The sequence below is a fragment of the Cicer arietinum genome, chromosome 6 (genome assembly GCF_000331145.2).
Source record: "Cicer arietinum cultivar CDC Frontier isolate Library 1 chromosome 6, Cicar.CDCFrontier_v2.0, whole genome shotgun sequence".
NCBI lineage: Eukaryota > Viridiplantae > Streptophyta > Magnoliopsida > Fabales > Fabaceae > Cicer > Cicer arietinum.
The window spans coordinates 50,664,014-50,675,573 of record NC_021165.2 but is presented as its reverse complement, the minus strand read 5'-3'; the positions used below and the strand labels follow the sequence as shown (position 1 = coordinate 50,675,573).

General features: G+C 37.3%; 1 protein-coding gene across 2 annotated transcripts in view; it reads right to left on the bottom strand.

Moving 5' to 3' along the window:
• LOC101509210 (adenylate kinase, chloroplastic) overlaps nt 1-10,698 on the bottom strand; it is an 11,453-nt gene extending 755 nt beyond the window's left edge. The window contains exons 1-7 of one of the 2 annotated variants that reach the window (XM_073370030.1): nt 10,344-10,698; nt 10,150-10,248; nt 8,091-8,219; nt 7,873-8,007; nt 7,292-7,438; nt 7,061-7,135; nt 3-83 (exon numbers count right to left, since the gene is read on the bottom strand). In XM_073370030.1, the coding sequence (XP_073226131.1) occupies nt 3-83; nt 7,061-7,135; nt 7,292-7,438; nt 7,873-8,007; nt 8,091-8,219; nt 10,150-10,248; nt 10,344-10,586 (909 nt within the window). In that variant the 5' untranslated portion in view covers nt 10,587-10,698. The remainder of the gene's footprint in view (nt 1-2; nt 84-7,060; nt 7,136-7,291; nt 7,439-7,872; nt 8,008-8,090; nt 8,220-10,149; nt 10,249-10,343) is intronic. The other variant, XM_004506315.4, reaches the window with a different exon arrangement.
• Between the last annotated feature and the right edge of the window lie 862 nt (nt 10,699-11,560).

The following is an 11,560-nucleotide window of genomic DNA, read 5'->3' as shown; positions in this document are numbered from 1 at the left end:
GCTGAACTACACATTTCCCTGCGTCTTTGCTTTGACATTTGCAGGATCTTATTGAACTCAAATAAACTGCCAGATAGCAGCCTCTAAAAATAACATAGAAACACGACCACCAAGTTTAAAGCAGTTAAGTAACCAAAAACTATCAACTGATATAAATGTTCCAATTTCTGTATACATAAAATGTTCTATATTATGGTTAGTTCAAAGATACAAAAGTCAATTAAAATTTTGTTTTTGTTTGTGCTGAGAAATTATAATTAGCATCCACTTGATTTGCTTAAAAATGAGGAATTAGACAAGATAACAATTACACCATGTTTGATTTTTAAAATGATCGTGAGAAGTTGAAACAACTCTGTAAATGGGGTCCAATACAAAATTCTAAAATTGTTTCTCAGCACAAGAGCACACTTTATACACCCCCGACTGACAACCTCATTGAGCATCATTATGATCTCCTTGGGACTAGCGGACACGCTCGTGTGAGAATCGCCTCGAGCTCTTCACGCGAAACGACACTGTCATTCTCGCGGACTTTTAACCGGAACGCTTGAGCAAGCTCCTACCAAACGTAAACGGTAACACCAAATCAATCTCCAGAGACATCATGGAGGACGAGGTAGGAATTTGGGAACCTCCGGTAACAGCCTTGTGAGTGGAGCCACCAAAGCAAGATGGTGGTTCAGATCATAGTGATGAGAAGCATTCCTTTTCGGGACAAAAATGCATCGGACTGATCTTGAGGATTTTAGCATTTCTTCAATTGGATTTATGAGTTATAGAATGATTCAATGCAGGCATAGAGAAGTTCGGTAGCATAACGGTTTTCTTTTTCTATATGCTGTCACTGAAGTTAATTGTAATAGTTTGTGGTTGGTTTGATAGGAATTAAGACATATATAAAATAAAAGGTCAAAGTATATTTTTTCTTGATGTTATCACACCAAACATGATGAAGTTGTTGATTTACTCCATGGTTAGGGCCATTGGGATGTGCGAACATGAGTAGGCACGAATAGAGTAATGGTATCCTACGACTATAGAGATTAGCCGACGCAAGAAATGAGAAGAAAGAGGTAATCAAGTAATAATATGATGCGCTGATCTGAATAATTAAAATTCGACAGTTGTAAACGCTTGTTCTCGTTTCTCACACTAGCAAAGTGTTCTCACCAGAGTCATTCCCTATACACATTGGAAGCATATTAAGTGAAAGTAGTATCTTACTTTGTGAGAGATGAGAGGATTATATTAGAAATGAATGGTTCCAATGAGATATTGTTTAAAAAGTATCACATGCTATGCATATTTTTTCGTTCAGGCACTTTCACCATCCTTGCCGCTCTCCAACTTCTCTCAGGTGCAGGACTACAACAAGTTTTCTTCTCTGAAATTTACATCGTATTTCGCGTGTAGGATGTGAAAGTTTTTTAACATCATCTCATTGGAACAAGTGTTTGGATCCAACGGCTAATAATTAACCTTCTCACTTCTCACAATAAGACACTCCTCCCACTATATATATATATATTGTTAAATAATATATATATATATCTATATTAGAATGTAAATAATATATATGGGCTGTAAGTATGTAAGTATTCTGGCCCGTTAGCATTTCTGTAAATTAGGGTTATTTAATACCCTGTGTCTATATAAAGAGATTCCGCTATGTAGTTGAAACACACGGGTTATTCACAATATGTCTCTCAATACTCTTTATATTCAACATGGTATCTAGCGCCAATTGAGAGACAACCCTAATCGTCAACTACCCGGTCGACCCACTGTCTCCGGTGAATATTTTCTTCGGCAAACCGTGTTCTCAACTCCGGTTTTCCCCTTCTGCTGTTGATACGCTGATTCCTCAACTTTTGTTCAGCCGTTCACGCCCTATCATCACTGCCATCACTGCCGTCACTGTTTTTGACGAGTTTTTTCGACGAACGACCACTCCAGCAGCATCGTACACCCCAGATCGGCCAAAACCCTTCAGCCGCATCACCAGAACCTCCCTCACGCGCCCTCACGCGCCCCCACGCGCCGCCTGACCTCCTGCGCGTGAGATCCACGCGCCGCCCACTGCCGTCGCGCGTGACGGCGCGTCCGGCAGCCGTTCACGGTGCCGCTTCTTCCACCGCACTCGCCTCGGCCCCCTGCTTCCTTATCTGCCCTCAGTTTTCAGTTTCGAGTTACGGGTATACGAGTTCCAGTTCAAACAGCCCCTGTTTTCCCGGTTCCGACACGTTTTCTGACAATATGTGCTGACCATGGCGTCCCAGTCTGAAACAAAGAGCATCTTCGCCAACTACATCACCTCTCCTCTCTCTGTTGAAAAATTGAATGGATCAAATTATGATAGTTGGGCTGCCGACATCAAACTATGGCTACGTGGTCAAGGTTACGAGGATCATCTCACCCAAAACCCTGATAAGGTGAGTGTGGCTGAAACATCCAAATGGAGTTAGATTGATGCTCAGTTGTGTAGTGTCATTAAGTCTACACTTCATCCAGATGTTAAACCGATCTTCCGTCTGCATCTCACGTGTGAATCGGTTTGGAGTCAAGCAAAGGCACTCTATACTAACGACACACAACGTCTCTATGGAGTGTGTCACCGCTTGTTGAATATCATTACTCCGAAGTCACTCGATGGTTCTATTTCTGCATATCTTGGCACCGTTCATAGTGCACTTCATGACTTTAATGAGTTACTCCCTCCTGCTGTAAGTAATCCAGTTGAACAGAAGAAGGAGTTGGATCAACGCAGCACCTTCTTCATGCTTCTTGCACTCTATGGCCTACCCCAGGAGTACTCTGCAACTCGTGATCAAATTTTGAGGTCTGTTACTGTTTCGGATATGTCTACTACTTCAGCGATCCTCCTTCGCATACCAGCAAAACATCCAGTTGAGCAGTCTATTACTTCAGTTCCGGGTGACACTGTTGCTCTTGCATCTCAGAGACATAATCAGCAACGTTCTCGTGGAGGACCATCCAGCTCTAAGCCTCGTCCAAAATGTGAGCATTGTCATCGGCTTGGACACACTATTGATCGCTGTTGGAAGTTGCATGGCAAGCCTTCGCCTTCAATAAATGCAACTCAGCTTGATCCTTCTGCCACTATTCAGACTACACCATCTCCACAAGGCTCCCCGGCAAACTATGAAGATTTTCTCCGATGGGTTCAGAGTCATCCAAACTCTAGTTCTCCTACTTCGGTTGCACACACTGGTAACTCATCTGTTTACCTCTCTCATTCATCTTCTCTCGGCCCTTGGGTTCTTGATTCTGGTGCGTCTGATCATGTTACTGGTAATAAAGGTCTCTTTTCATCACTTTCTACATCTGGTTTTTTACCTACTATAACTTCTGCTAATGGTACTCAAACCCGGTCTCAAGGAGTTGGCACTGTCCACATTCTCCCTTCTATTTCAGTTGCATCTGTTCTCTATGTACCTGGATGCCCCTTTAATTTACTTTCAGTTAGTCGATTGACTCGATCTCATAACTGTATTATTACGTTCACTAATGATAATGTTACCTTGCAGGACCGGAATTCGGGACGGACGATTGGCGTCGGATGTGAGTCACAAGGCCTTTATTACCTTTCTACAACATCCAAAATGTGCTCTGCCACAGAGTCCCCACATACTATCCATGCTCAGCTAGGACACCCAAGTCTTACCAAACTACAAAAAACTGGTGCCTAGTTTGTCTAAGTTATCTACTTTACATTGTGAGTCGTGTCAGTTAGGGAAACACACCCGTAGTAACTTTCCCGATCGAGTCAATAAAAGAGTATCATCTCCTTTTGCTTTAGTTCACTCTGATGTTTAGGGTCCCTCTCGTACTATGTCTACTTTAGAGTCTAAGTATTTTGTTATTTTTATTGATGATTATTCTCGTTGTACGTGGTTATTTTTAATGAAAAATAGAACTGAATTGTTTTCCATCTTTGAGCAATTTTATAAAGAAATTAAAACCCAATTTGGAGTTTCCATTCGTACCTTAAGAAGTGATAATGCTCGAAAATATTTGTCTCATCAATTTCAAAATTTTATGGCTTCCAACGGTATTTTACACAAAACCTCATGTCCTCATACACCTCAACAAAACGGGGTAGCCGAACGCAAAAATCGGCATCTCATTGAAACCACACGAACCTTGCTTCTCCATGGCAATGTTCCATTCCGTTTTTGGGGGGGATGCAGTCTTAACGGCGTGCTACCTTATTAACCGTATGCCATCTTCTGTCCTTGATGGCAATATCCCCCATTCGGTCCTCTTTCCCCATACACCTCTTCACGCACTACCACCTTGTGTCTTTGGGTCCACAGTTCACAATTTATCCCCCGGTTTGGACAAATTGTCAGCTCGGTCACTCAAGTGTGTCTTTCTCGGTTATCATCGGTCCCAAAAAGGCTACCGTTGTTATTCTCCCACACTACACCGCTACGTTACATCAGCTGATGTTACCTTTTTCGAGTCTGTACAATATTTTAAACTTACCCATATATCCCTCTCCCACACACTCATATTCCTATCGAACCTGCCAAGTCTGCCCCTCAACCTCCCTGACCACTATAAACATATCACCGTCAATGCTTACCCTCTGTTGTGTCTGTTCCTGTTCCCATTATAGACTCTCCTCCGACACCACCTCCAGATCCAGTCCTGCCACCTGAGCCTGACCTTCCCATTGCTCTTCGTAAGGATATTCGCACCACCCGTAATCCATCTCCTCATTATATTGATTTGTGTTATCATCGTCTTTCTCCTTTACATTACACTTGCTTGTCCTCCTTGTCTTCTGTTTCTATTCCTAAAACTACAGGTGAAGCATTATCCCACCCTGAGTGGAGGCAAGCAATGCTTGATGAGATGTGTGCTCTACAAAGCAGTGGTACTTGGGAATTGGTACCTCTACCTCATGGGAAGTCGGTAGTCGGGTGTCGTTGGCTTTATACAGTGAAGGTTGGTCCTGATGGTAAGATTGATCGATTTAAGGCTCGTTTGGTAGCCAAGGGATATACTCAGATTTTTGGGTTGGATTACAATGACACATTCTCACCGGTTGGCAAAATGGCATCTGTCAGACTGTTTTTCTCCATTGCAACAATTCGACATTGGCCTCTCCATCAGCTTGACATTAAAAATGCTTTTTTGCACGGTGATCTTGAAGAGGAAGTGTATATGGAGCAACCACCAGGATTTGTTGCTCAGGGGGAGTCTTCCAACATGGTTTGTCGGCTACACAGGTCCCTTTATGGTCTTAAACAGTCTCCTAGAGCTTGGTTTGGCAGATTCAGCTCGGTAGTACAAGAATTTGGTATGATCCGCAGTGAAGCCGATCACTCTGTATTTTATCATCACTCAGCTCAAGGGTGCATCTATCTTATTGTTTATGTGGATGACATTGTTATAACTGGTAGTGATCAGCAAGGAATACTCCAGTTAAAACAACATCTCTCAAATAAATTTCAGACTAAAGACCTTGGTAAACTCCGTTATTTTCTGGGTATTGAAGTAGCTCAATCCAAGGATGGCCTTGTAATTTCACAAAGAAAATATGCTATGGATATTCTTGAAGAAACTGGCCTACTAAATGCCAAGTCAGTTGATACTCCTATGGATCCAAATGTCAAACTCCTACCCAATCAGGGGGAGCCTCTATCAGATTCAGGAAGATATAGGAGATTGGTTGGAAAATTAAACCATCTCACAGTCACTCGTCCTGACATTTCCTTTGTTGTCAGTGTGGTAAGTCAGTTCTTAAATTCTCCTTGCCAAGAACATATGGATGCTGTAATCCAGATTCTTAAATACATCAAAAGTGCACCTGGAAAAGGCCTCATTTATGAAGATAGAGGACATACTCAAATAATTGGCTACTCAGATGCTGATTGGGCAGGCTCACCCATAGATAGACGATCAACTTCCGGGTATTGTGTACTCATAGGAGGAAATTTAATATCTTGGAAGAGTAAGAAACAAAATGTTGTTGCAAGATCCAGCGCTGAGGCAGAATACAGGGCCATGGCATTAGTGACATGTGAACTCATCTGGCTGAAACAGTTACTGAAAGAACTTCAATTTGAAGAGACCAGCACAATGACATTAATATGTGATAATCAAGCTGCATTGCACATTGCCTCGAATCCGGTTTTTCATGAGAGGACCAAGCATATTGAGATTGACTGCCATTTTGTTAGAGAAAAGATTGAATCAGGTGACATCATCACCAGCTTTGTCAAATCCAATGATCAGTTAGCAGATGTGTTTACAAAGTCATTGCGAGGTCCTAGAATTAGTTATATATGTAACAAGCTAGGTGCATTTGATTTATATGCTCCAGCTTGAGGGGGAGTGTTAAATACTATATTAGAATGTAAATAATATATATGGGCTGTAAGTATGTAAGTATTCTGGCCCGTTAGCATTACTGTAAATTAGGGTTATTTAATACCCTGTGTCTATATAAAGAGATTCCGCTGTGTAATTGAAACACACGGGTTATTCACAATATGTCTCTCAATACTCTTTATATTCAACATATATATATATATATGTGTGTGTGTGTGTGTGTGTGTGTGTGTGTATGAATTGCAATATAACGAACAAAATAAAAAAAAGAAAACATAGCATAGTACAAAGGGTGGAATAGATTTCATATGATTTTGCTTGTGTTGTGTATTGATGAGCAAAATATATACTGGACAAAGAGTTATATAACCCAAGTGTTTACCCTAGTTTTTCTTATAATATGACCAAATGTGCATCAAACGCACCATTGGCATCTTAGACATAATAACAAGATATGAACGCCCTTAGAGTGTGAAATGTGAATATCCATGCTTTTATACAGTGGTGGCAAGGATTGTCCACTCCATTGTGGACAAAGATGATTGATTGGAAATTATTTACTAATGATATCTATTTCATAAACAGCAAATAAAATTACTTGTGTATGTAGCATGCATGTCTCTGTTGTGTTGTGGACACGCTTACAAGGACGTGTGAGAGAGAGATAATGAGAGAGTTAAGTTATAAAGCATACCTTAATGGTTATATCTTTATACATGGAAAGGACTGCCTCCACATTTTGATGATGGGTGTTCAATCGCAACTTTACCTGAGTCAAAAGCAAACAACAATACAAAGAACTTTCCAGTTGTACTTAATTTATATATAATCATAAAGTTGTCAACAGAGAGCATTGAGCATTATTGGATTAAAGAATTGAAATCTTTACAGAAACAATATATTGGAGTTTCTTATAGGGACATACCTTCTCTTCAGTATCATCAAATCGTTGGGTAAGCCTATCTGCAATTTCTTTTGTTTCTGGTGGAGAATATTTCAAATGATATATCTTCCCAGTAACTGGATCTAATCTCCTTCCTACTACTCTGTCCACAAGAGTATCTTCCGAGACCTGAAAACTTTAACTGTAAATTATAATTCTAATAAAAGCTACATTGAACCTGTTTTTATTTCAGCTTTAAGACTAATGGCATGTGGTGCTTATAGCAGTAAAGTGTCTCTGCAACTGCAATGTCACAACAGCATAGTTGTTCAATTTTTTTTAATAAGGCACATAGTTGTTCATATAATTGTATAATATCTTAGATATATGGTAAAGGCTGTCTAGGATCAGTCATAACTCAAGATGCAAGGTTTCAGTGAGAGATTCCAACATCAAATCTCATTATTGTGAATGATACTCTGCTGAATATTACTATTTGACATCAATTTCTATCTTTCTTTTTAATTAACATTTAATTAATTTAATCATTGACTGATAAATTATGGTGAAGCTGAGGCAGAAAGATTTGAAATATTAGAAGCAATATAACAACAAGTCTTTACCTCTAGAAGAATAAAAATATCAGGTTTAAACCCTAATTCCTTAAGTGCAGTAGCTTGTGATAAGCTCCTGGGATATCCATCCAAAAGCCAACCATTCTCTACAGAATCTGGCTTCAAGAGACGCTCCTTGACCATCTATAAAATAAGAGTTATCAACAATTAAGAAAAAACTTATTTGAATAGCAATTGTATGGTTCCTTCCATTTCCCCTACCATACCATGACAACTATTTCATCAGGGACCAACTGTCCCTTCTCCATATATTCTTTTGCAGACTTTCCATTTTCACTTCCAGTCTCAATCTCTGCCCTAAGTAAATCTCCAGCAGCAACATGCACCAAACCATACTGCATATATGAAATGTACTTGAATCAACTGTTATATTTCAATGAAGACTAAAAATAAGAACCTTATCTAGTAGTGAACCTAACTCAGGTTTATATATTAAAAAGGGGGAAGATGTAAAACAGTAGTTAGTTATAATTATTAGTTGTTAGTATAGCAGTTAGGTTTGTTAGTTTCCTATTTTACTAGTTTGTTTTCTGTTTAGTCCGATCCTACAACTTATAAATAAACTAACTTTTCCTAGGGAGGTTAGGAAGATTATTTTGTGAGTTGTGGACTAAAGAATACTCTAGTGAAAGGGGAGAATAGCTCCTTTGTGTATCTTTTTCTTTGAATCAATAAAATTCACGGGCAAATATCCCGCTTCCCTAATCTTGGAGAATCAACCACTGTTAGGGACCAAGCAGAACCAGTAAGGGATTTGGGGATTTTGATCCCCCTACAGAGCTGTACAAGGTGTAACGGATATAAAGCCGTTGGATCTAAGTCGAAAATTACTATCTTAAATTCAACAGCCTTGCAGCAACTACACCATGTGCAGCGGTGCAAGGGATCCAAACATTCTAGTAAGACACACTAAGAGTTAGGGATTTCAAAGAGCATGTACTATGTAAAGCCCCCAAGCCTCCTGATGGTAAAGAGCAATGAGGGATAGGTTTTAATGAAGGCAAAGTGGTAGTGTACTTTACACAATATTTTAACAGTTAAATTGGCGTTTACTATAATGATATTTTAGATGATAGATGTAAAATGTTATATACTCATCTTATTTCCCCTTCAAATTCCTCACTATTGAAAGGGAGAAAATATTTAGATAGAAGAGATTTTGCTCTCTACCCCTCTCCTCTCTTTCAAAAAAGAATGAGTATGCGGTCATTTTGGTCCGTAAATGTGAGAGGTGTTGTCACAGTAGTCTTTGAATGTATCAAAATTACAAAAACATGTCTAAACATGTCTTTTATTAGTCATTTTGATCCTTAAATATGTCTTTAGTTAGTCAGTTTAATTCTCAAATGTGTTTTTTGTTAGTTAGTTTAGTCTATAAAATTATTAAGAGATATTGTGGATGCATTTGCAATTTCGATATATTCAGAAACTATAGTGACAGCACCTCACATACTCAGGAACAAAAATGTTGTTTCCTCTAAAAAAAAACACCAAAAATTGAGTATTTAAAATAACCCCCCTACCTCCATTCCAACCAAACACTACGTGAGAGGCCAAAGAGAAGATGAGAGTAGGCAAAACCTGGTCCAATCCAACCCCCATTCCACGGATCAAAATGGATATCTCAAATTGTATTATGCTAGAGTATTTACTGCTCATCATATAACTCAATCTACCACACGGTGCCACATCAATGTTTTTTAAATTTCCAGCGACCGTAAATGGTGCCAAATCAGCCACAATTGATTGTTATTCTCCACAAAATAAAGGATGGCAAATACAACCACAACTCAAAACCTAGATGTACATCTACCTAGCACTCTAACCAAATATAAAGTTAGTTTGGTGGCTAAGGTGGAAAAGTTAAGGAGTGGAGTGATAAAGTAGTCTCCACTTCGATTCTCACCTCCAACATAATAATACTAACTGAAATATATAGAAAAACTGAAAAGTTGATGTATCTGGACTTAATTTTTAACCAAATACATCAACTTTTCAACTACTATTTTTTACTTATATTTCATTCCCGAGGGAGTAACAATTAACATACCAACATTGGTGGTCTCAAAAAAATACTATCTAACACTGTAAAGCCGGATCATTGTATCCATGAAAAAGTACAAGTCCAAATTAATATGCTACTACTCAATCATACACAAGTGATTATCAATTTCAAAGAATACTAAAAAATTGGGAAAATAATAAAATAAAAATTGAGATGAATAATAACAATTGAAAAGCTAGGTCAAATTGAATAAATCTTACTTTGTTGGTAATAAGGCGGCATTGAGTTCCTTTACCAGAAGCAGGAGCGCCAGAAATCATAACACGGAGTGATTCCTTCTGCGACACCGCCCTCACAATCTGAATTACAAACAGTGAATGAATTAATTTTGATCAGCAATAAGTTAATTAATTAATAAAATGAAATTGAAGAATGGAATGATATGATATGATACCGTAGAATGAGAATAGGATCGCGAAGAGAATGAACGAAGAGGAAAAGCATAGGAAGAAGAAAAAGGAAGTTGCGGGTGGTGAGTAATGGTAAGTGAAAATGAAGAAGAAGATGAACGGGGCTGATGATGTATCTGCTTACAACTCTTCTTGTTGTTGTTAGTTGGAGTTGGACTAACAATTCTAATACCCGTCAACGATGACGATGATGATGCGGTACACAAATTCATCGCGTTGCAAAACATTATTACTCTGCATTCATATCATATTATATCTAAAATCTATAATAAATATATATATGTATATCCCCACACTCCCATTCTTATATTTCCTTCCTTCTATTCTACCAACTAGTTTGATGTGGAGCGTTTTGTCATCTCCTTCTAATATATGGTCCCTAATCATTATAATTGAAATAAATGAAACTACAAAATAATTTAATTTAATGTGATTATTTTTCTTTTTAAATTATTCTTTTTAAAAATAAGTTACAATAAACAAACTTTAAATTAACAACAAACTCCATAGCATAATATTTTATTTAAAAATAAATTGATTTTGGTAAATAATTGCATAAAATTTTGTAACTTGAATTATATTTTGTTGAGAAAAGAACATTATGTTAGTGCCCATTTATTCATATATGAAGGGAAAAACAAGTTTTAATATAATTATTTTCTTTTAATTTTATGTTTCATTCAAATTATTTTATTTTAATTATAATTTTATTTCGTTTATCCCATCAAATACCTACTTTTATTATATATAAAAAAAAAAGATAAATAAAAAAATCTTTATGTATATATCATGATGAAAAAAAATTATCTTTATGTAGAATAAATGAGATGATCAATGTAAAAATTAATGAGAAATTTTTTCATTTGTTGAGACCAATAACAATCTCAGATTGTGCAAAATAAAAATTATTACTGTTATCTTAGGGCTTTTTTTTATTATACCATTAAAATAAAAATTAAATACTATAATACCACTCTTTTTAAATTATATACCAAAATACCACTGATTTTAAAGTTTGTATTTTTTTCTCTTAGAAGTCGGTTCTTGCTCCTACATTTTCTCAACTAAGTTTTTTTTTTTTAAAGAAAGAAGGGAAATCGGTTTCTTGAATACCGATTCTCTCAACATGAATTTTTTTTTTTTAAATTTTGTTATTTTTAATTATTAAATTTATTTTATCATTTATAAAATTATTTTTATT